This window comes from Arthroderma uncinatum (assembly GCF_011692745.1).
Source record: "Arthroderma uncinatum strain CBS 119779 chromosome Unknown scaffold3, whole genome shotgun sequence".
Taxonomy (NCBI): Eukaryota; Fungi; Ascomycota; class Eurotiomycetes; order Onygenales; family Arthrodermataceae; genus Arthroderma; species Arthroderma uncinatum.
The window spans coordinates 4,865,486-4,886,802 of record NW_022983865.1 but is presented as its reverse complement, the minus strand read 5'-3'; the positions used below and the strand labels follow the sequence as shown (position 1 = coordinate 4,886,802).

The 21,317-nt window shown below is 51.0% G+C and overlaps 5 protein-coding genes across 5 annotated transcripts; 2 read left to right on the top strand and 3 right to left on the bottom strand.

Moving 5' to 3' along the window:
* Positions 1-73: 73 nt before the first annotated feature.
* Positions 74-4,526, top strand: GIQ15_05251 (uncharacterized protein; the record flags this gene model as incomplete). Its single annotated transcript, XM_033552668.1, has 12 exons — positions 74-386; positions 468-545; positions 619-656; positions 711-777; positions 835-974; positions 1,030-1,306; positions 1,370-1,660; positions 1,720-1,833; positions 1,897-2,106; positions 2,507-2,904; positions 3,196-3,261; positions 3,351-4,526. 12 exons carry the CDS (start codon positions 74-76, stop codon positions 4,524-4,526), a joined length of 3,168 nt encoding a protein of 1,055 aa, XP_033406398.1.
* Positions 4,527-5,512: 986 nt separating this feature from the next.
* On the bottom strand, positions 5,513-13,258 carry GIQ15_05250 (THO complex protein subunit 2; the record flags this gene model as incomplete). The annotated part of the gene is made up of 2 exons (XM_033552667.1): positions 5,513-8,348; positions 8,418-13,258. The coding sequence occupies 2 exons, from the start codon at positions 13,256-13,258 to the stop codon at positions 5,513-5,515; spliced, it is 7,677 nt and encodes a 2,558-aa protein (XP_033406397.1).
* A 1,531-nt stretch (positions 13,259-14,789) lies between these two features.
* GIQ15_05249 (vacuolar protein sorting-associated protein vps17) lies at positions 14,790-16,711 on the bottom strand (the record flags this gene model as incomplete). The annotated part of the gene is made up of 3 exons (XM_033552666.1): positions 14,790-15,652; positions 15,715-16,168; positions 16,235-16,711. The coding sequence occupies 3 exons, from the start codon at positions 16,709-16,711 to the stop codon at positions 14,790-14,792; spliced, it is 1,794 nt and encodes a 597-aa protein (XP_033406396.1).
* A 726-nt stretch (positions 16,712-17,437) lies between these two features.
* Positions 17,438-19,900, top strand: GIQ15_05248 (elongation factor G; the record flags this gene model as incomplete). Its single annotated transcript, XM_033552665.1, has 1 exon — positions 17,438-19,900. One exon carries the CDS (start codon positions 17,438-17,440, stop codon positions 19,898-19,900), a length of 2,463 nt encoding a protein of 820 aa, XP_033406395.1.
* A 185-nt stretch (positions 19,901-20,085) lies between these two features.
* GIQ15_05247 (uncharacterized protein) lies at positions 20,086-21,192 on the bottom strand (the record flags this gene model as incomplete). Its single annotated transcript, XM_033552664.1, has 2 exons — positions 20,086-20,466; positions 20,533-21,192. 2 exons carry the CDS (start codon positions 21,190-21,192, stop codon positions 20,086-20,088), a joined length of 1,041 nt encoding a protein of 346 aa, XP_033406394.1.
* Positions 21,193-21,317: the final 125 nt, after the last annotated feature.

Genomic DNA, 21,317 nt, shown 5'->3' with positions numbered 1-21,317 from the left:
CTGCTTTTGCCCCCCTCCTCCATTCACCATTGCATTCCTGCCGTCGCCCTCTTGACCATTTACAGCGGCGAAAATGGGGTCACCATCTACTCCAGAAGGGACGGAGAAGAAGCCAGTGGTGGAAGTGCATGAGGATGTTGAGCGAAACAACGAATCTGGCACCCTGGAGAAGGAAGGGGGTGATTCTGAGTCCGCCTCGAGCGCGGAGCATGATTTCTCAGATATGGATGAAAAGAAAGTCCTTAGGAAAATGGACACTCATCTGATTCCTGCGCTTGCGATTCTTTACCTGCTATCCTTCCTCGATAGAGGGAACATCGGAAATGCGAAGATTGAAGGGTTGGATGTTGATTTGGGCCTGAAAGCAGGCCAGTTTAACTGGTGTTGTAAGTTGAGGTCCCCCTATTCTGCATATCCAATTCACCGGTTCAATTGATTAGATGCTAACATTGATGCTATACCTTTAGTGACGGTGTTCTTCTTTACCTATTCAACCTTTGAGGTTCCGTCTAACATTTTGCTGAAAAGACTCCGCCCGTCGATCTGTATGTTTGAGACACCATAGATGCCTTACTCCAATCTATAAAACGACCGATGATTAACCTGTCTTTTGATCAGATCTACCATCTATCATGCTCGCTTGGGGAACAGTCATGGTAGGCAGATCCTATACCGGAGTGCATGACTAAAAACGCTAAACTCTACTATAGACCTTGATGGGAATTGTGAAAGATTACAAAGGGCTTTTGATCTCGCGAATCTTCTTAGGCGTTGCTGGTAAGAAGGCCGGACCTTGACTATACACTTTGACTTCTGGAGGCTGATTATCATTAGAGGCTGGACTATACCCTGGTGTTGCATATTACATCACTATGTGGTATTGCCGACATGAGGTCCAACTTAGACAAGCTCTATTCTTCAGTGCTGCCAGTATAGCTGGTGCTTTCTCCGGACTATTAGCTTTTGCTATTGCGGTATGTTGTGCCCGTACAGCCACTATGTTCAATCCCGTCTCACTGACAAATTTAGAAAATGCACGGAGTGGGAGGATATGAAGGATGGCGATGGATCTTCATCCTGGAGGGCCTTCTTACCGTCGTTGTGGCCGTTGGTGCCTTTTTCTTTCTCGAAGACTTTCCCGAAACTGCTTCATTCTTGACCCAGAGGGAGCGGGAATTCGTGATTCATCGTCTCAAGTTCCAAGGATCTGGTACATCCGGGAAGAAAATCCCCCAGACCGAGGAATTCAAATGGAAGTACATAAAGGAGGCATTTACGGATTGGCAAGTCTATGCATCGTTGTTCGGTACGCATCAGCCCCACCACTCTGTGATTTTCCTTTTCTTTCAAGGCTAACCTATGGCAACAGTTTGCGTGGGAATCATCTGCCCACTCTATGGCACCTCTTTGTTCCTGCCAAGTATCATCAAGGATTTAGGATACAAGACCTCAACGGCACAGCTGCTGACCGTCCCAATCTATGTTACGGCCGCTACCCTTGCAGTTATAGTCGCCTGGTACTCTGATCGAGCCGGCAAGCGCTCGCCCTTTGTCCTCGTATTCATGTCGTTTATCGGCATAGGGTTTATCATCTGTATCTCTGCAGCTGGAAGAGGCCTCCCTGGCGTGGTTTACGCAGGTGTATTCATCGCCATCTGCGGTAAGGATCCTACATTTGAGAAGGAACAAAGCGAACACCCAAAGCTGACATGATCATAGGGATTTATCCTGCTTTCCCCGGCGCTGTAACATGGTTGGCCAATAACCTGGCTGGGAGCTACAAGCGTTCTGCAGGCATGGCATTCCAAATTGGAGTAGGCAACATGTCTGGAGGTAAGCCCTTCCCTTCTGAACATGTCTTTACATATGGCAAGAGATCTGACTCGATTCCTCTAGCAATGGCATCCAACTTCTATCGTGCCCAAGATGCGCCGAAATATACTCTTGGTCACGCTCTCGAGCTGGGGTTCCTGGTTGCAGGTCTGATATCGGTCATCTTCATGCGCATTACCTACAAGCGCATCAACGCTAAGCGAGAACGTGAAGGAAACCAAGGACTGACTGACGAGGAACTGACCGAGCTGGGCGATAAGGCGCCTTCGTTCCGTTATACTCTTTAAATATATGTTCGAGAGCATGTACTCCGTAATTCGATGTGTTGTCGGTACTCCGATGCCATGCTGTGGACTCGCTTTTAAATATAGACGAGCCAGGCCCTCAAGGAACCGAACGAGTGGCCCGAGGAAGCGATGGTCAAATAGCGTGGGGCATTAGCTTCGATATACTCCGTACATATATATACTCTGCACTTGTCTTCTATTCGCGCATGTAGGCGAGAAAATTGTGTATCAATAGCGCCGTTGTGGAGTGGCACAGCGTGTGATAGCCCCTTGCCCGTAGGACTAAAGGCCAGGTGTTGCGGACAGACTGGCAGACTGTAGATCTCTCCCAGACCATATTAGTATCCAACTATCCGTATGGAAAAGACTGCCTCGTGTCTTCGCAGACGGCTTGACCAATTTCAAGGGGCCGGCCAGCGGCTTTGATAGGGGCAACTATGGCGGACTATGGCTGACTATGGTGCGCTATGGCTGCGGCTTAAATAATAGTAGGCGAGCAGGGGCAGGGGTACTTCTGCCGCCGGCCGAGGACACGCCAAGCGACAAGTACCTCGCCTGCATGTGGAGGTACAGCGAGCCATCCTCGGACATCGTCGACCATCGCAGCGCATCGAGACACATTCTTCGGTATGCACATCATGGCCTCACGATGGCGTTTGCATGGCCCGGAGCGCCGTCTTTCTTCATCTTTCTTCTCTCCATCTTCCTTTTCTTCTTCCGCTTCTTCTTCGTCTGCTTCTTCGTCTGCTTCTTCCCCTTCTCCGCACGATGGCTTGTCGGACTAGTACCACCCATCAGCAGACCCGAGCCGGCCAATAAATACTTCTCCTGCTCCTCTAGAGCCTCCCGCGCATCCTATTTATAGGATAGAAGGCGTTGTATCTCACCGTCAGATCTGGGCTGCGCATCGCTGGGGACCGACCACCCTCCAACTCGAGAGCTCTTCTCATAAACCTCCCCCTAGCCGCGTCCCAAGGGCGCAACAAGGGCGCGACGACGCAGACGTAGCAACAGCACCGCCAGACCGTGATAGAGCCGCCTTCTCTCCGATAGAACAGGCTGTCTGCTGGCAAAGATGATAACCCAGCAAACATGGGACGTCGCCATGCGGCGGAGGTTCAATTTCAAGTTTACTAGTGCAGTATGTCTTGTATATTGCTATATCTGCTATATCTGCTATATCTTCTTTATATCGCCGTTAAGAACATGACTGACCTCGTTTCTGTATAGAAACGTCCCTTTCAGTCTCCGCATCCTCCGCCGCCTGTAGAGGATGAATCGAGATACTACAACTTCAATGATACCCCGGTTCCCTTCCGTCCAGACTCCCCCCTGACGGATAAACAGGAAATCGACCCTACGACCCTAGTTCACCTCCGACATGCCTGTATCTTGCTATATCATAAGGTCAAATCCCAGGGCCAGACGGTCCAGCGTCCCCGAATCCCCCAGGCGGATCCCGTCTACTTTCAACGCGAGTATGAACGACGCAAACTGGCAGCTGTTCCGGCTGGTCAACGGCCTATGGGAGATAGAACACTCGGAGACAGCTCTTTTCACCGACAGATGCCATCTACCGAGCATACCACACTAGCAATATCTCGTCCTGATACCCGCCATCGACCCTCAGTTCTCACAGACATTCCCCCGCCTAACCTGTCACCCAACTCCGCCCTGATAGCACCCAAAAGTGCCGGCCTTGTCACTGCGCATTCCCCGGCATCAGACATGGAGATACGCCGAACAATATCTGCTCCTCCGCACACAGAGACCGGCGTCATCGTCGAGGATACATCTTTCCCCTACACCACCCAGAACTGCCAGGTTCCCAGCCTCCACCAGGCGTCAGAGTCGCCCACTTCGCCGTCTAGGCCGATCCCCTTATCGCCACCTGTTTCTGATGCCAGGGCCGGATCCGGGCCAGCGACAGTTGGCACTCATCCTTCCACTGGTGGACAGCACTTTGAGGATAGCGATACGGAGACTCTGATGCCCACGGACGCAGACATCGTGCAACATGCCGAAAGTACACCGAGAGTCCCAACCCAGGGCTCGGGGCTCGTACCTGTGGCAACGCGAGCCTCAGTCTCAGACACAGATCCCTCGTTTCAGCGGAGTTCATCCAGTACCACTGATTCAACCATAAGTACCGCTGCCACCACATCTACCACTACGACCACTGCCACCGCCACTACGGACGTAGCCGATATCACACCTCCTCCTACCGCCCCTAATTCCAATACCATCACCAGCACCAACACCAATCCAAATTCCCATTCCAAAGCACAGTTGTCACGAGTGCAAACCTTGGTGATGAAGTTTGCGAAACTCGGGTTCAACAAAAAGAAAACATCGAGCATTGACAGGCCCAACGTGGGCCTGGGCGTGGTGGTAGAGGCTGCCTGAGCGGCGCCTTCACTTATTGGCTCTTCATACACAAGCCCGGATACATTTTCGTCTTGAGATGTCTCATTCTCTCACACCCATTTCTCTACTCGGCGTGGTTAGCGTTCTTTTCTCTTTTCTACTTTTTTTTCTTTCTTTCTGAGCCTTCTACTAAGTTTTAATACGACTCCCAGGAGGCGCAGTTGGGATCGATCGTCTCTTTTCATATACCCGGCATCAAAATGCTTACCCTCATTCTCTAAATTCCCTTCTGTCATCTTGTCTTCACTTTGCATCTATCCAGGGTTTCCTTCTTCTCGTCCAACATTCACGGTTGCATCTCCACGTTTTACGACCGAACTTGCATTTCTTACTCATAATGAATACGACCTGCATGCATTAAGATCCCTGTATCGAAAGTGCGGGGTCTCTAATAACCGATCTGATATAGTTCTCCTCTCCATCCTATAGAAATAGTTCGTAGAGCAAGGCGAAACTCAAAAATTCAGCCTCGGGCTTGCTGCGCGAAGCACTTCATATAGTCGAACATCTTGTCGTTTGCTGAGAAGCACTTCATGTAGTCAATCTTGTTTTTGCTGAGAACAAATTCATGCTATCGTATCTCCTTTATTAGACAAGTAAGTAAACAAGAGGTGAATCTAATACAATCGAGAAGAAAATCGACAAAGGAGGGTGAACAAATCGCTAGATCCCATGCTTTCCCAACAAGAAGCTGAATATTTCATTTTTCGATCTCTGTAACTTAGACCTGAGTCTGACGAACGCCTATTATAACATATAAAATGGAGGGGAAATTTTAACAAACTCTTTAAGATGCATGCTTCCCCCGTTGGTCCCGTTTCCTAACTAACAACACAATAAGAAGAAAATAAATGTCAAGGAAGAGTAGATAATGTAGTGGGTAAGCGTAGCGTAGAGTGTAATGCTGGAAAATTGTGAGAATTATAATGATGATGATGATGGTAAGGTTGGTTGTGTAGTAGATTTCAACGTCTCTGCCGTTTGTTTTCGGTGCCTGGTCGCATCGGCCCGCCCATAGTTGGCGAGTTGTCATGGCCCCCTTCATCTCCACCGATACCGTGAGGTCTACCGCGCTTCCGTGGCCAGGTATTGTTGCCAGTGTTCCCAGCAACGCCCCCAGGGCCGCCTGTTGGAGTTAGAGGTGGTCCCCTTCCGTCCGGCCCTGGCCCTGGGTTTGGCCCGTCCCTTCTGTCCCGACCGCGATCTCTATCACGGTCCCGGCCTCTTCCACTGCGGTCTCGCTCCCTATCACGATCTCCTCCCCTATCACTCTCGCGGTCACCACGCTCCCGAGTCCTGTCATCACTGCGGCCGACGCCTGCACCGCCCCATCTTTCATGCTGTCTCTCGGGCGGTGGAGGCGGCGGTGGAGGAGGTGGGAGCGGAACTCCCTTGCTACTACTGCCGCCGCTGTTTCCAGAGCCGCGTCCCTCGTCTCGATCCCGCTTATCTCTCCTTCGACTGCTCGTGGGCGTCACGTCGGTAGCATTTACCCCTGAACTGTGTCCGCTGCGGCGGGAAGAAGAATCACGTGAACCCCTGGTGTCCTCTCGATCAACAACTTCATCAACTCGACCTCTATCACGGTCACGGTCACGCTCTCGTGGACGATCTCGACGGTCGTCCTTCTTGCTGTCTTTGCTCCTTGTGCTGTCTTCGCCTGTGCGGCGCTCACGGTCCCTGTCGCGATCGCTAGGCCTGTCAGTAGGGCGATCAGGGGTATGAGGGCCTGAAATGCTTGATTGTGGAGAGCGTTTGGAGCTTGATGCTTCATCCATGATTTCGCTTCGACGGCTGGATCTGCCCGACCTACGGCTGTCTTCTTCCTGCTGCTGTTGCGGCGCAGACCCATTGGAGCGCGATGGGAATAATTCCGACCTTCCAGTGTTGTTGCTAGCTGAATGGGCATCGTTTGGAGGTTGAGGTCTCCCTGATTGAGGCGATGGTCCGCTGATAGAGCCGCTTTGTCTGTGTGGCCCTCTGCTTCGACCCATCGAGCCTTGCCCGGGTTTGTCACCTGCAGACCCTGAAGATTGCTGCAACATGTTATTGAGGCCAGCGAATCGTTTATCACCCCTTCCGCCTTCCCCAGAGAAGGGTATACCGGATGGCCGACCGCGGGTGGTTGGTGACGCACTTGGCGGGCCATGAGCGCCTCCCCTAGGTCCGGATGGAGGAGCTATCGATGGCGGCGGTGGTGGTGGCGGTGGTGGAGGCGGTGCTGCCTGTTGCTGAGGCTGTTGCTGGGACTGCGGACCGCCAGGTCTAAAGCCATGGTCATTTGGCCCTTGTATGGCTCTGAGTCGGTCGGGATGAATTCCAGAAGTATCCATTTTATTGAGGTTCGCATTTGGGTCTTCAGAGGCTCCAGTGCCTTGAGCAGGCTGGTCCTGATGGGGTTGGGTTCGTGGACCAGTCCAGCCTGCTGGTCCGGTAGGAGGCTGGCGATCAGGGTTGGCCGGGGCAGCTGATGAGGTAGATGTGTGAGGGCCGGTAGTAGAAACGGATCTACTACCACGACCAGATGGGTTCCGCCTCGGTCCGGAAGGAATATCTTGATTACGCTCAAAGGTGTCCTGGGTACGACTAGGAGGGAATCGTGAATCCTGATTTAAACGCCCATATGTAGGGTCAGGGGGTGGTGGATGGCCCATTCGTCCATCCCGCTGGTGATCGGGAGGCAAGCGGTTATCTGGAGCATTCGCATGCGAAGGCCGATTTGAACGGGGGCCGCTAGGTAGTTCATCGTGGCGAGGAGGGCCAGGTTGTACAGGACGGCTTGGAGGATTTCTGTCATCTCTCTCGTCGTGTCTGTCCATTCGAGACGAAGGGCGATTGTCCTCTTGTTGCGAAGGGGTTGGAGGGCGCGAGCCGTGCGGTGGTCTTCTGTCTTCTCTTTGTGGCCTTACGAGTGGGCGGTGCGGGTATTCGTGTTGAGGATGTTGCATATTGGCCTGTCGGCCTACATTGCTATCCTCATCTCGCGGAGCTCGAGGCTGATCTGGCCTCTGGTTTGGGTGGTCTGGCGGATTTAGTCTGCCTCGACTATGTCGTTCTCTCCATTCTTGATCCCGGGAACCTACTGGGTCTCGAATATGAGGTGGTCGGCCCATATGATCTTCTGCGTAAGGCCGGCGGGCCATGTCCTTTTCTGAAAGTCGACCAAAACTACGGGAATCAACTGCGCTCGGGTGGTCAGATAACCGGTCATGGTCATGAGGTCCATATCTAGAAAGACGGCCCTGCTCAGGATACTTGTAGTCTCGCCCGTCTCGTCGATCGCTAGGAATATCCGTTGGCCGCATTCCAGGTGTTCTCAGGTCAGAATGTCTATACTGACGAGGAAGATCTGGCTTATTGGGAAGATTGGCTGGTGGACGAAGTCCTGTGCCACTGCTGCCATGTCGATCAACTTCTATGCGTTTGGAGGAGCTGGATAGATGCGATGATTCCGAAGGTGTCCTGCTTCTGGTGCCGGATGCAGACTGAGGAGACATGTCGTTACCTGTATCCCGAGCACGGAGGTCATCTTTGTTCGGGACGGGAGTGGTGCTGCGGTGATCCTGAGGTGCTGCTGATTCTTGTGTTTGCGCGGATGGGGTTTGACCCTTGTGATCTTCCGTCGTTTCATCAGATGTACCCGTCTGGCCGGTTGGTTTTGGCATTGGTGTAGCACGGTTGCTGAAGCGGGCCTGACCGGTCTCCTCTACCACTTTTACCTCTTCCTTCTTCGCATCTTCAATCTCCCCATCCTCGACCTCTAACCGGCCAGCTGCAGGCGAAAGTGTTGTTCCATTTGTCCTATAGGTCATCAGAAATTGCTCGCGGGGATATATTTACATGGTGGTGGTGGTGGTGGGATCGACTCACTTAATGGCTGTAGCAGTCGGCTGGAACTCAGGCGCAGTAGCACTTAGGGGTTTGGGCGTTATTGACTGGGATTGTGGTGTCCGCGGCTTACCACTGGCGGCCTTGTCTTCTTGTCCAGATTCATTTTTGGGCGTATTAGTTCCAGTCTCTCCACTAGCGGCTTGAGGGTTCAAAATGGTGAAGGCCTGTGGGAGGAGCCATTTCTTCTCTCTCCTACTCAAATCCCCTACTAAGGTCGCTGAGGGGATCTTGATATCATCTCGCGGATCGGAGTTTGTTAATGCAACCACACACGTCTGCATATCTCGACCAATCCAGTTGACTGCTGGGAAGTACTGCATAACAGCTTTCAAAACACTAATTGCATTTCGAATATGCATATACTCGCCTCCCGACAAGCAAGTTTTCAGAGACGCACTTAACTGCCGATGCCACTTATATAAGATGCGACGGAAGTCCTCATAGTCTAGGAATGTGGTGGGCTTTCCCTCGGGGTCCATGGTCCTGGCAAATCCGGGAAGATCACGCTTGGCTCCGAATGCCTCCTTTTCATATACAACCTTGTCTGCGTGCCACCTACTGAGGTCACGGAGCAGTTCATGGAGAAAACGACCAAAATTATCGGCCTCCTTGGCCGTGCATTGGAATATTATACTTGTTAATCGTTGATCCCGGAAGAGTTGGTCCAAGAGTCCCACCGTTCGGAAGTTAGGGGTACCAGACGAATGTAGGTATTTGAGCATTTTGAAACTGTAGAAGGCGTCAATAGGAGAAAGCAGGACACGAGGCAGAAAACATTGCTGCATCAGCGCAATATTTAGAGGCTCATGTTTCACACGCATGCCAACAAACCATTGGCTCTTCTCCTTTTGTAATCTTGCGCGGGTCTGGCCATAGGCTTTGATGTGCCTTTTATTTTCATCCAGGATCTGATCGTGAAGCTCATTGATCTGCCTCTTTTCTCTCTCCTTGCGTTGGGCGCCAGCCGAGCTCATGTCCATTCTATCATGTGAGATGGCAATAACTCGTTTCTTAAGGCGTTCCGTTTCGTCTTCGTAAGATTTTTGTGGCACATAAATGTCATACAACGAGAGTTGCCAAAATGTGACATAGAATGGCAAGCCGACAACTTCCCAGAGGGACTCAGGTGCTGATGCTTTCATCTTTTCCATGAGTTCTTCAACAACCGCATTGAACGGTGAAACCGCACTGGTTGCTTTCTCAGTACCGACGGAGGCCAGGGCGTTCGATTCTTGGCCACATTTTGCATCGTCGGCTGGTGCTTGCGCATCCACAGACATGGCTCCATCCTGTGTAGTTGTTGACTCAGTAACGTCTTTGTCTTCGCCCATTTCGATATCACCGTTGGCACCTTTATCTGGCGTTGAGGTTTCAGGTTCTCCCTTCTTTGCTGCGGCTTCCTGTATTTGTTTATTCATATCGGCTACGCGTTGAGCGATGCTTGGGCGTGATATCCAGAATGCCACCTCAGGCTGTAACCCAAACTCGCTAATCAGAGATACAACGTCGGGAACATAAGAGTCGAATTCCTCCACCGTGCAGTTGGATCGAAGGAGGTCCAAGTACTGCGTTAACACACGATGTGTTTCATCAAATATATTACCAAGTAGTTTCAATTCCGCTTCGGATTCAGACTCCTTGAAAATGCAGGTAACCCGTTCCTGTGCCATCGCGATAAGGAGCAATCCAGCCAAGTTTGAATCAAACAACGATTTCATGAGCCTCTTAGAGGTTGTTTTGGACTCGTGTCGCTTATCCAATAATTGTAGCATTGTCTGAGATTGGAGCACTTCTCCGCCAGCCATAGCTTGGAGTTGTGCATCGTTAAAGCTGTTATCAGTGACAATGCCTCCCATTGAGCTAATGAGCTGCTCCAGCACAAGGAGATCCGTAGAGTTGTTTTGACGTAATTGATCGCTAACGTATTGAAGGACCGGGATCGGGTTCATGATGCTCGAGTATCGTTTAAAGACCCTGCCGGCAAAAGCGGCTAGAGAATTTAGCCATCGGCTTGCAAGTAAACCACTAGCTTGCATCCTACTCCGCCCTTTTTGTCCTAACGAATTCACCAATGCCCAAGTTAAGATGTCGTAGCCCAGGAAGGTAAAATACCGCGCACATTCAACGATAACTTCAATCAAATTTTCGTAGGACTCGATCTGGCTGATGGCAACGTTGATAACTATTCCAGGGTTTGCATACGCGATTTTGGCCAGTGTCCTCGCCATCGGTCGGAGATTAGTTTTGCTTAATCGTTTTAACGAGTCCTTCGTCTGGGCGCGAGCAAGGTCGAATGCTGATTTGATATCTGGTAGCCTGGAAATCTGTCCAACGTTCCATTCCGCGTAGATAGAAAATCGAACATCCTGAGGGAAATGCTGTAATAATTCGAAGATTTCGTTGACAACTCCGGGGTTGACTTTGGTCAAACTGAGGGCGGGAACGAGCAGACGCTTGCAAAGGTCTCTCCAACGAACGTTATTAGCATCGGACGTATCGGTTTTCAGGCTGTGGTTGCCAATGCGGGCGAGTTTTGTGAGTAAACTGGGGTCATTGCCAATTTTCACTCCGGAAAGGTTCAAAAATGAGCCACAGAGAGCGATCACGTCGTCAATAGATTGACAAATAGGGATATTATCCGCCCAATCATCCCAGTAGAAGCGATAATCGGTGCCATCGTTAGTATCTTCTTTGTCTAGCAATGCCCAGCGGAGAATACGTCGAGGCGACGGATCCCCAAGTCGAATTTTGCCAGATAATGTGATGGATTGATCTGTGCTAACGATCTTTTTTCGGCTCTTAAGTTCCTCTCGCTCTACCAGTGGCCGTACGCTGTTGTAGACCTTGCTTAAGCAGTGGTGAATAATGCGATGGATGAATTCGAGAAGCTCGGGGTAAGCGTCCAATAACCACGGAAACTTTCCTAAGATGTATAAGGATTCCGGAAGAGCGCCAATAGCAAGCAGACTTTTTAATAGTAGGACCTTCTGATCTGCGGGTTCTGGAAGTTGTTCCTTGTCATCTCCCTTGGAAGGTACCGATTTATCCTGGTCATGATCGTGGTCTCGCGCAGGGGTCGCAGATCTCGCATCTGGCTCTCGAATTCGAGGAGGGGGTGGTAGAGTATCATCTACCAGTGCACCGGCTGTCATCAAGGCATTGACAGCTCCGCCATGGCGAGCGGCTGCCTCCCTCTCTGCTTTCTCCTTCATTTTCTCCTCCTTTAAAGCATCCATGGACTCGTCTGGCCTCCAAAGATGAGGGTATAGGTCCCGCAGAGATATGAAGCCAACTTTGATGAGGAGCGCCGCAAGATATATTAGATTATCAGGAAGGACATCGGATGGGTTTCGTGCGCCCGAGGAGTAATATCGTAGTTTGAAACCGAGAAGTTGTGCTGCCACTCGGTTACCCTTCGGGGGCAGAGTTCCTGTTTGCTGAATCCAACTTTTTGTCTCATCGCTGTCGTTTATAGTGTCTCCTTCAGCTGCAGATATGAATTTATGCTGTTCCTCCTCCGAAATTGGCCGACGGCCGAGCTCAAAGAAGGCACGTATGCCGATTTCTCTCACCCTATTCCAGAACCCGTTGTCTCTGCTCTCGTTCAACCGAAGCATTTCCGCCCGCTCTTCATCCGTTGTCGACCATCCGGAAGAACCAGGTAAGGCCCATCGAGGGAGTCCGGACATGGAATTATGTCCTTCCAGGCCATCTTCCTTTGGCCACCAAGAACTGGCCCGTAGAAATTTGACACAAAATCGATATTGTTTGACGAGAACGGCAGCAAAAACATCGAGGGTAACGTCAAGGGCCCTTCCAACGTCCATGTCAAAAGCACCTATCATCGCCTTTACGCGCTCAAAAGTATCTTCAACTACCTCGCTGGATGGTGGTTCATTGTTGCTCGTGGTGAATAGTTCAGTCAAAAGCTTCGAGTATCCTTCGGACTCCTCTCGCAAAAGATTATAATTTGACTGCCGGTACAGGAGGTTTGTCTGCTTTCGGATGCCCATCCGGGCGAATGTGTCACGGATCAAACCAAGGGATTGAAGAAGCGGAGTTTCAAGCTGAACCCTCATGATATCAGAGGGAATTCTAGTCGCGAAGATGAAGGGGCGAAGGTTAGGATTAGAGGGATCTGTTTCGGTTAGAATGGAGAGGGTATCGAGGAATATAGAGCGCGAATCTAGAGTTGAACCTATCGCCTCGGTGTCGCCTATGATGGCGCGCACTGTCGTTCCCAGGTCATGAGGCGATACGCGACCCTCAAGGGCCAGCTGAACGGTCTCTTGAAATATTGAAGATAGGGTGAGAAAATCTCCCTCCGTTCGAGCTTTTGTCCCAACCTCTATGACTGCCTGCCGACCGGTTCCAGCCCAGTTCGCAATGCAGTCCGTAGAAATGTGATCATAGCAGTAAGACGACGTCTTCGTCACAACAACATGCTGCTGCACTTCTACCGGAATGACGGGAGACGGTGTGACTGGTACGCCGTTGGGCTTAGTTTGCTCTGCTTCGTTGCCGGTCGATGCGGGGACAGGCTTCGCGGGGGCAGGACTCTCTCGTTGCTGTTGTTGCTGCTGCTGTTGCTGAATGTATGGTCCGTCGCTAGCTCTTCTGGTATTACGGCCGCCTCGACTGGCTCTCCGGCCACCTCTCCCACGGCCTTCCTGGCCATCTCTGCCCTGGTGTTGCTGCTGCTGCTGAGCTAGGTTCAGATTGCTTGGACGGTGCGGAGAAGGTCGAGGGCTATCATTTGACGAGTCGCCAGACCAGGTTCTGTCGCCTCTCTTCCGTTTATTACCTGGAACAGGAGCCATGATGGGCTTCCTGTGCTCTGCGCTGGTCGAGCCAGAGGAAGTCGGGAAATCTTTGGATCAACGCTTTGAAGGCGCATTCACGTTAGCCCCGAAGCACGGCAAGGATAAGGTGCAACTGGAATTACCTTGCTTGGTTCATCCATGGAGGACGGGAGCTACAGACGAGAGCTCTCACTGTGACATGGAAGAAACAGGAGCTGGCTGTCGCGGCTTTGACACTGCAGACCTTTCAAGCCTCCTTTGCTTTCTGTTAGTTCGCAGTTTGATAAAGCTCAGAGAAGAAGTCATGTGACGAACACTTGCTAACAAAACATCGGCACGCTACAATATCAATACACTACATCAACAGCAACAGTAGAGAGTTCTCTGTGAATGGCTGAGTACCCTTTCATTGGTATATCGATGTTGACACTACTGGAAGAATGCTGCCTTGGCTTTATCCTGCAACCTGATAGGCAATTGACATATATCTACGGAGTATAACATACGGAGTATCCTGTTCTCTTAACTAAATATGTGTAACTGCTAACTGCAGAGTATCCAACTGTGGCTTAAACAGATCTCGACTTGAACAGTTGATACAGATATTAATAATCGCGTCGTATAACCGCGATTTGGAGACGTGGAATGCATCTCTATTCGCTAGTTTCGTCCTCGGCATCTCGTATTCCCTGCTATACTGAGTAATAACAAGCAGCATCCCGCAAGTATTTAAAACTTGAGCACGCCCGAAGTAAATACTGAATGCTTCACCCATAATTCCACCACTTGACGGAAATCAAAAGAAAAAGAAAGATCATCACCTAGCTTCCAAAGCAATCAGAGATGGCATCCTCCGCAGATTCGCCGACGGTGGTGCTTCAGGGGGGTTGTTGCTGCAAAAAGATACGCTACACTTCTACCACGCTCCCAGAATACATGTCCAACTGTTTCTGCGTCACTTGCCGCAAAATATCGGGAGGGCCATATGCAACGTTTGCCGGGTTCCCTCGAAGCTCTATCACATGGTTGAACGAGCCGCCAAAATATTTTCGGTCTTCCAAATTTGCCAAAAGGGGTTACTGTGGCGATTGCGGTTCGACTTTGACGTATGAGATGGATGAAAGGCCAGGGAGGATCTCCCTGTGTCCTGGTTCATTTGACGATTGGGATGTTAAAGGAGAGCTTATAAAGCCAACTGATCATATCTTTATTGGGGAGAAGGCTGTTTGGTTTGATATTCCGGATGATGGGCTGGAGAGGTTTGTGGGGGATGATGAAGCAGAGGCACCGAGAGAGACGAAAACTTCCTAGGAGCAGTTGAATGAATAGAGAGTTATACTTCATGGCCCTCGGTGTATAGTATGGATAACCGTAGAGTGTATTATATTGACAGTGGCTGAAAATCATCACGCATCACACAAAGCAAGATGTGCCAGCGGCTTTATATGTAACTAAGCAAACCAGTAGACTGGTACCATACAGTTAATTATGTTTAACAGGGATCAAAACCAAAAGGTAAGGTTACTAAGTACCTAGCTTCCAGCATCATCTAAAACGTGCTGGCGGCGAGGCGACTTGCAGCATTCTTAGCATCGACTCTATCATCGTCCTCTTCCACAAGCCCTGTTCCGCTGCGAGACCTGGTTCTGCCTGTTCCGGGCATTCCCCCGTTCACATCTTCATCGCCTTCTGGCACTGGTGACACGAAGCTCCCGCTGATACTCCTGCTTAAGCTGTCCCCCCGACGAGCAACACCACTCCATGCGTCGCCCTTGGGCCCTTGGCTAGAGGCCAAGCTAGCTCGTCGAGCAGCAGGATGTGACTCTCTACCAAGACGACTCAGTCCACCGGAAGCATCAATAGAGCGGATATCTGCACGAACACTCTCGAGGGTGCTGAGAGTTCTACGTTCGGCCTCAATTTCCCGTAGAGTAAATTCACGAATGCTGAATAGCAGGTCGTTTGCAGTTCGGTTAAACCAGCGGCGTTTCTCCTGGAGGAGGTTATTGGTGACTCGCTGAGTTTTCTTTAGCAGGTAGTCTTCGTGGCCCCGGGCTTCATCAAGCGCGCTTATGGCTTCATCAACTTTATCCGGACGGACAGAGGTGCTAGCCTTCAGGCGATCTGCCGCAGCCCGCTTGCTACTTGCCGCCTGCTGTGCCTGAATCAACTCGCGAAGCAAGATGTGTCGGTTGGTTAGGGTTTCCTTCACAATGAAGGCATCCGAGGAATGGTAGTTTAAAGGGTCGCCGAGAGTGGTTGCTTCACCAGTTCCCTGAGCAGCGTGATAGTCTCCGGTAGTTTGGATAATCTTGCCGAGCTTCTTATAGGCATTGGCGAGACCAGCGTGGGTTTCTTGTACATGCATTTGCCCAAGCTTAACCCCGAGATCAGACTCCGCAAGAGCAAGTGCTATAACAAATTTCAATCAGCAAGGTGTAAGAGGAGGTATTTGTCTAGCCGCCATTTCTTACCTCGTCTGGCCTTAACTACTCGATCCACTTTCTGACCGGCCTCCATAGTTGCAAGGTAAAAGTGTTTCACAACCGGTCGCGCATCATGTAGTTCTGGGGTATCATCTGGAGGAGGGGCAAATTGCTTCAAAACCTTTCTTCGAACCCCCGTGGCGGGCTGCTTCATCCTGACAACGGGGCTATAACCCGAATCGCTTTCGACGAACAAAATCATTTCATCATCGACCATTAAGACATCATTGCTGCACACATAGTTAAGCCATCGTTGCATCGATCCTTTCACCCGTACCTCATCCTCCTCGGTCCCAGCACCCGCAGGCGTAAGCGGAGGTGGAACGGCTGGTACCAATGCCTCCGGGTTGGACGATATTAGGTGATCCGCCAGTTTAGCAAATTCGGAATGAGTTCTCCGGACATCTCGGAATTGTGTAGTTCTGAACTTTGGAATATTGGTCTAGTGTAGTGAACGGTCAGTAGCCATAGCTTCATGTATCATAGCCATGTGTGGGTAACAACATACATGAATATCGAACCGAATAACAGGGTCCTTCTTCCCGGTTCTTTCTAGCGCAGTCACTTTTGCTTGTAGTTTATATTTAGGAGCGCTTGGTCTAGCCTGTTGTCGAGCTCCGGTCTGATATCTCGAGGGGGGCTGCGATCGTGGTTGTTGACCATGCTCCTGTTGCTGCTGCTGCTGCTGCTGCTGGTTCCCTTGACGGTACGCTGACGGTGCTTCCGGAGAGCCTCTGTGATGGGAATCCTCAGCCCAATCCGACTGGCCCGGAGATTGGATGCTATCATCTCCCTCGCCATTGCGGTTGTGTGAGCCTTCATGCCCTGGTCGATCTGCGGCATAGGGCGACTGGTGCTGCGAGGGGAACGCCGGAGGGACATCACTGCTCGCGGAGAACGGCCGGGCCGTTCGCGGAGAGGTCGAACCCCATGGCGACGGGCCTGCAGGATGATCTGGATCGTTAGGTATCGAGGAGTAATCCATGTTGGCCGCTGCTGATTGCTGGTTGCTGATTGTAGGGTGGAGTCGTGGGCGTCGTTTGGATATGGCGGGCAGGAGTTGAACGGTCAGGTAGAGTGCGGGTAGGCGTAATTGTCTCTCCTTCAAGGCAACTCGGCTTCACAGCCCTGAGAGGAGAATATATACTGTCATGTACTTCGACCTCTCGATCGGACTGCAAGCTTGGTGGGAAGCGGACTTATTTAGTTGAAGCCTGGAGAGCGATCTGCGTGGTTGGTCCAGCTTCGCCGCCCTAGTTCCTAACCGCAGGAAAAAAAACGTCACCGAAAGCGAAAGCTCGAAGACGGTTTTATATCGAAGGAATTGAGGCCTCGCCTGCGCTCTAGCAGTTAATTATGATGAGATAATTATCTCTCTGCCGCTCAATTGCACCAACGGTACATAAAACTCGGTCTCACTTTAAGCTCCATCGTTTTTGGATAGCTACTCAATACATGGGCACGGAGCTGGCTTCTACACTGTGAGCCATTGGGTATGACTATAGCGGTTTTACCCAGGAGTTGCGCCTTTCCAAGGCAGTTTTTGCAGTCCCAATGCCGACTTGGGCCCTCGAAATGGCTATCTCGACAGACTCTGTTGAGGAGATACTCGACTCCTGGACTGGCCGCCAATGGAGAAGATCTGAATAGGACAAGAAACATTGGGATAATAGCCCACATTGATGCTGGGAAAACTACTACGACGGAGCGTATGCTCTATTACAGTGGATTTACTCGGAGAATCGGTGATGTGGATGATGGTTCTACCGTGACGGATTTCCTGCCGGCAGAGAGAGCTCGTGGTATCACCATCCAATCTGCTGCAATCACATTTCACTGGCCGCCCCAGCAAGAAGAATCTGCGGCCAGCTTGACGTCAGAGGATTTGGAGGCGAAAGGGCTGCCGAGATCTGCCATTTCTCATACCATTAATTTGATCGATACCCCTGGTCATGCGGATTTTACCTTTGAGGTGCTACGGTCACTCCGTATTCTAGATGGAGCTGTCTGTATCTTAGATGGAGTTGCGGGCGTTGAGGCACAGACGGAACAAGTGTGGCGTCAAGCTTCGACTTACGGTATCCCCAGGATCGCCTTTGTCAATAAACTAGACAGAGAAGGCGCCGCATTTGGCAGGACTGTGAAGGAGATTGGTGCCCGGCTTGGGGGTTGGCCTGCAGTTTGCCAGATACCCTGGTTCGAAGGAGGTGACGGCAGGCTACAGGGTGTTGGAGATGTTGTCTCGCTCCAAGGGATGTTGTGGGAACTTGGAGGAGATGGCAAAAAGGTATCATTATCACGCCTCGACGCCCTAGAACAGTCTGATAGCCAATTTGCAGCGGAGCTGAAAAAGGCCAGGATTGCACTGGTTGAACTCCTTAGCGAGCACGACGATGCAATGGTGGAAAGTTTCCTCGAACATGACGAGGATCACCTGGCGGTCAAACCGATAGAAATTCTCGAGAGCCTCCGACGCTGCCTACTTCAGGATGCGGAGAACAAGCTTATTCCCACCTTTGCAGGAGCCAGCTTCAAAAATATCGGAGTTCAGCCATTGCTGGATGCAGTCGTCAACCTCCTCCCAAGCCCGCTAGAACGTCCGGATCCTGAAATCAGCATTGGAGGGGTAAGGTGCGGATTAAACGAGTTTCTCGAAGGGAAAGCTGGTGTTGAGGTCTCAAGCAGTAAAAAGGGAAAAAAGGCCGTGGCTTCACGATCAAAACCCACAACAGCTCTTCAGAAATTAGAGGCATGCGCCCTCGCTTTCAAGGTCGTTAGTGACCCCAAAAGGGGTGTTCTAGTTTATGCACGGATTTATTCAGGGACACTGCACCGGAATGCGCTGTTATTTAATACCAACCTTCAAGTCTCGGAGAGGGTCCCTCGTCTGCTAAAGATGTATGCCTCGGATGCCGTTGAACAGGAATCTATTTCTGCTGGACATATTGCTGTTTTTGTTGGATTGAAGTACGCCCGAACTGGAGATACCCTCCTTTCATATGCTGGAAACAAACAGAACCCACCGGAGCCTCTGAACACCTTGCAACTTCGCCCTATCAACGTTCCTCCCCCCGTATTCTTCTCGGGCGTTGAGCCTCACAGTCTTAGCGAAGAGAAGAATCTCCAAGCTTGTTTAGCTCTCCTGTTACGAGAAGACCCGAGCTTGCGTGTTACGTTGGATGAGGATTCCGGTCAAACACTGCTGAGCGGTATGGGTGAACTCCACCTAGAAATTGCTCGAGATAGACTTGTGGGCGATTTCAAGGCAAAGGCTTCAATGGGTAATATTGAAATCGGTTATCGTGAATGCATCACGAGCGCATCTGCAACTGCTACAAAGATATTTGATAAGGAAATTGCAGGGAGGAAGGGCAAGGCGGGCTGTGAAGCTGCCGTCCAACCACTCATCGAGGACGAGGAAGCACAGAGTACTGCGGAAGATGCCATCTTCACTCAAAACGTAGACGGTAACCGCGTCACCATCAAACTGCCCAATTTCGAAGACAAGAAAGGCAAAGATGCGGATGACCAGTTCCCTTCACACCTTTCACTCGACATAATCAGGAACTCCCTCGTTGCCGGCGGCCTAGCAGCTCTTGCTCGTGGACCTAAATACCAGTTCCCCTTACACAGCGTCGATGTGACGCTTACGTTCAACCTCGAAGAGCATCTTTTTGGAAATGAAACAACCACATCTGCCATTTCAGCGGCTGCAAGACTTGCCACACAAGCGGCACTGAAGGAAGTTTCAGCTTCGTCTGCTCTCATGGAGCCAGTTATGAATGTCACGATCAGCGTGCAGGAATCAAGCCTGGGATCCGTTGTACATGATATCTCGTCCTCGCGTGGTGGCCATGTTGTTTCTCTCGATGATGATGCCTCTTCACCATCAACAACATCAGAAGAGTCAGACGCCATTGATGTGTCTAAGATATACGCTCCGAGAGACCCCTTCGGGCCTGCATCATCAAGCGAAGGTGCCTCCTTGTTGGCGACCGCTAACCAGTCTCGAACGATAACGGCCAAGGTCCCGTTGAAAGAGATGGTAGGCTATCTAAAACATCTACGGAGTATAACTGGCGGTAGAGGGACGTTCGTTATGAGTGTGGACCGATTTGAGAAGATGAGCAGTCAGAGAGAAAAGGCTGTATTGGCGGAACTACGGGGAATATAGAGGAAATGGTGTTTTTTATATAGAGCCAAGGGTTGTAGGATATCAGCAAGAATGTACGATATAATAAAGAATATATAGAAGCCGCGTTCTTTAAACACCTTCAATGCACAATTCCCCAGCCTAATCTGAGAACAACTAAACCAAATGATATAAAAATTCGTTATGTATAAATCTCAATCCTCTGTCTACCAATTATCATCCCACCCATCATCCTTCTTTGCCGCTGCCGCTGCTGACGGTGTAGGCTTCGCAGCCACAACAGAATTCGACATAGTATCATTTTTCTTCATTGTTCCAGTACCAATGGCGCCCGACCCAGCACCGGCACTCGCCTGTCTCTGTCTCTCCTCCCCGACAGCCGCAAAGGTATCCCAGAAATCTTTCCTTTCCGGTTCAAATCCTCTAGATGAGCCCGAAGCGGAGGGTCGATGGCTGCCGCCTGGGCCGTCACTCCCTTCTACAAAGCGGTTAAATGAGTCTGCCGCGGTGCGGGTGCCAGTCTGAAGGTTCCTAGTCACTTCTGTAGCAGCGACGCGCGCCTGAGCTGCGAGGTCTGATTCGGCAAGCTAATTGGAGTTTAGTCAGGCGGCTAGACAGAGGAATAATAATGGTATAAGCGGGAAGATACGTACTGTTTTCGCAGCGGGTTGGATATAAGTGTCGTTCACAGTCTTAGCCCCCTTGCCGACAGTGGTAGTAAACCATCCAAACCCCTTTGTCAGTGCCGCAACGGGGTCAGCCTGAAAATCGTCTAGTCCAGGTATGCCTGCACCACCTTGCCTTGATGCAGCCGGCGAGGGTTCTACCGGCATCCCTCCACCAAACCCGGTAAACTTGCCTCCCTCGGATGGAGGTAAACTATCCGACCTCGCGGCATTCACTCCACCCATCTTCGCAAAGTAAGACTCGTTCTGTTCCTTCCTACTCAAATGATCACCGCCTGCAGTCGATCTTGACCTGGAAAGCGGCTCTCTACCAGCCGCTCCATGTAGGGAATCGCTCCCGAACCCCTTAGGGGTCGTAGTATTCGACCGTGATATACCGGCTGGCCGGCTGGTGATACTCTTCTTATCCGTCTTCGGCACAGGAACATATTCCCTCCCTTCCACTTTCGCTGATAACCTCTCCTTCCACTCCTCGCCTACTTCGCCGCTGTATCGTTCTTTAACGGTTGAGTCCTCGAACGTCCGGCCCTCAGCAACCGTTATCGAATGGGTGTCGAAAAACTGTTTCCACGGCTCATTGCCTCCGTTATCCATGCGTTGTATTTCAGCCAATTTGAACGCGTCCATGGTTATGCTGCGGACGAAGGAGATGTGGACACCTAGCCCGCGGTGGGTGCCGGCGCAATTGAGACATATGAAGGTGCCGAATTTCGGTGATGCCTGGGAAATGCAAATTGCCGGGCCATGTTAGA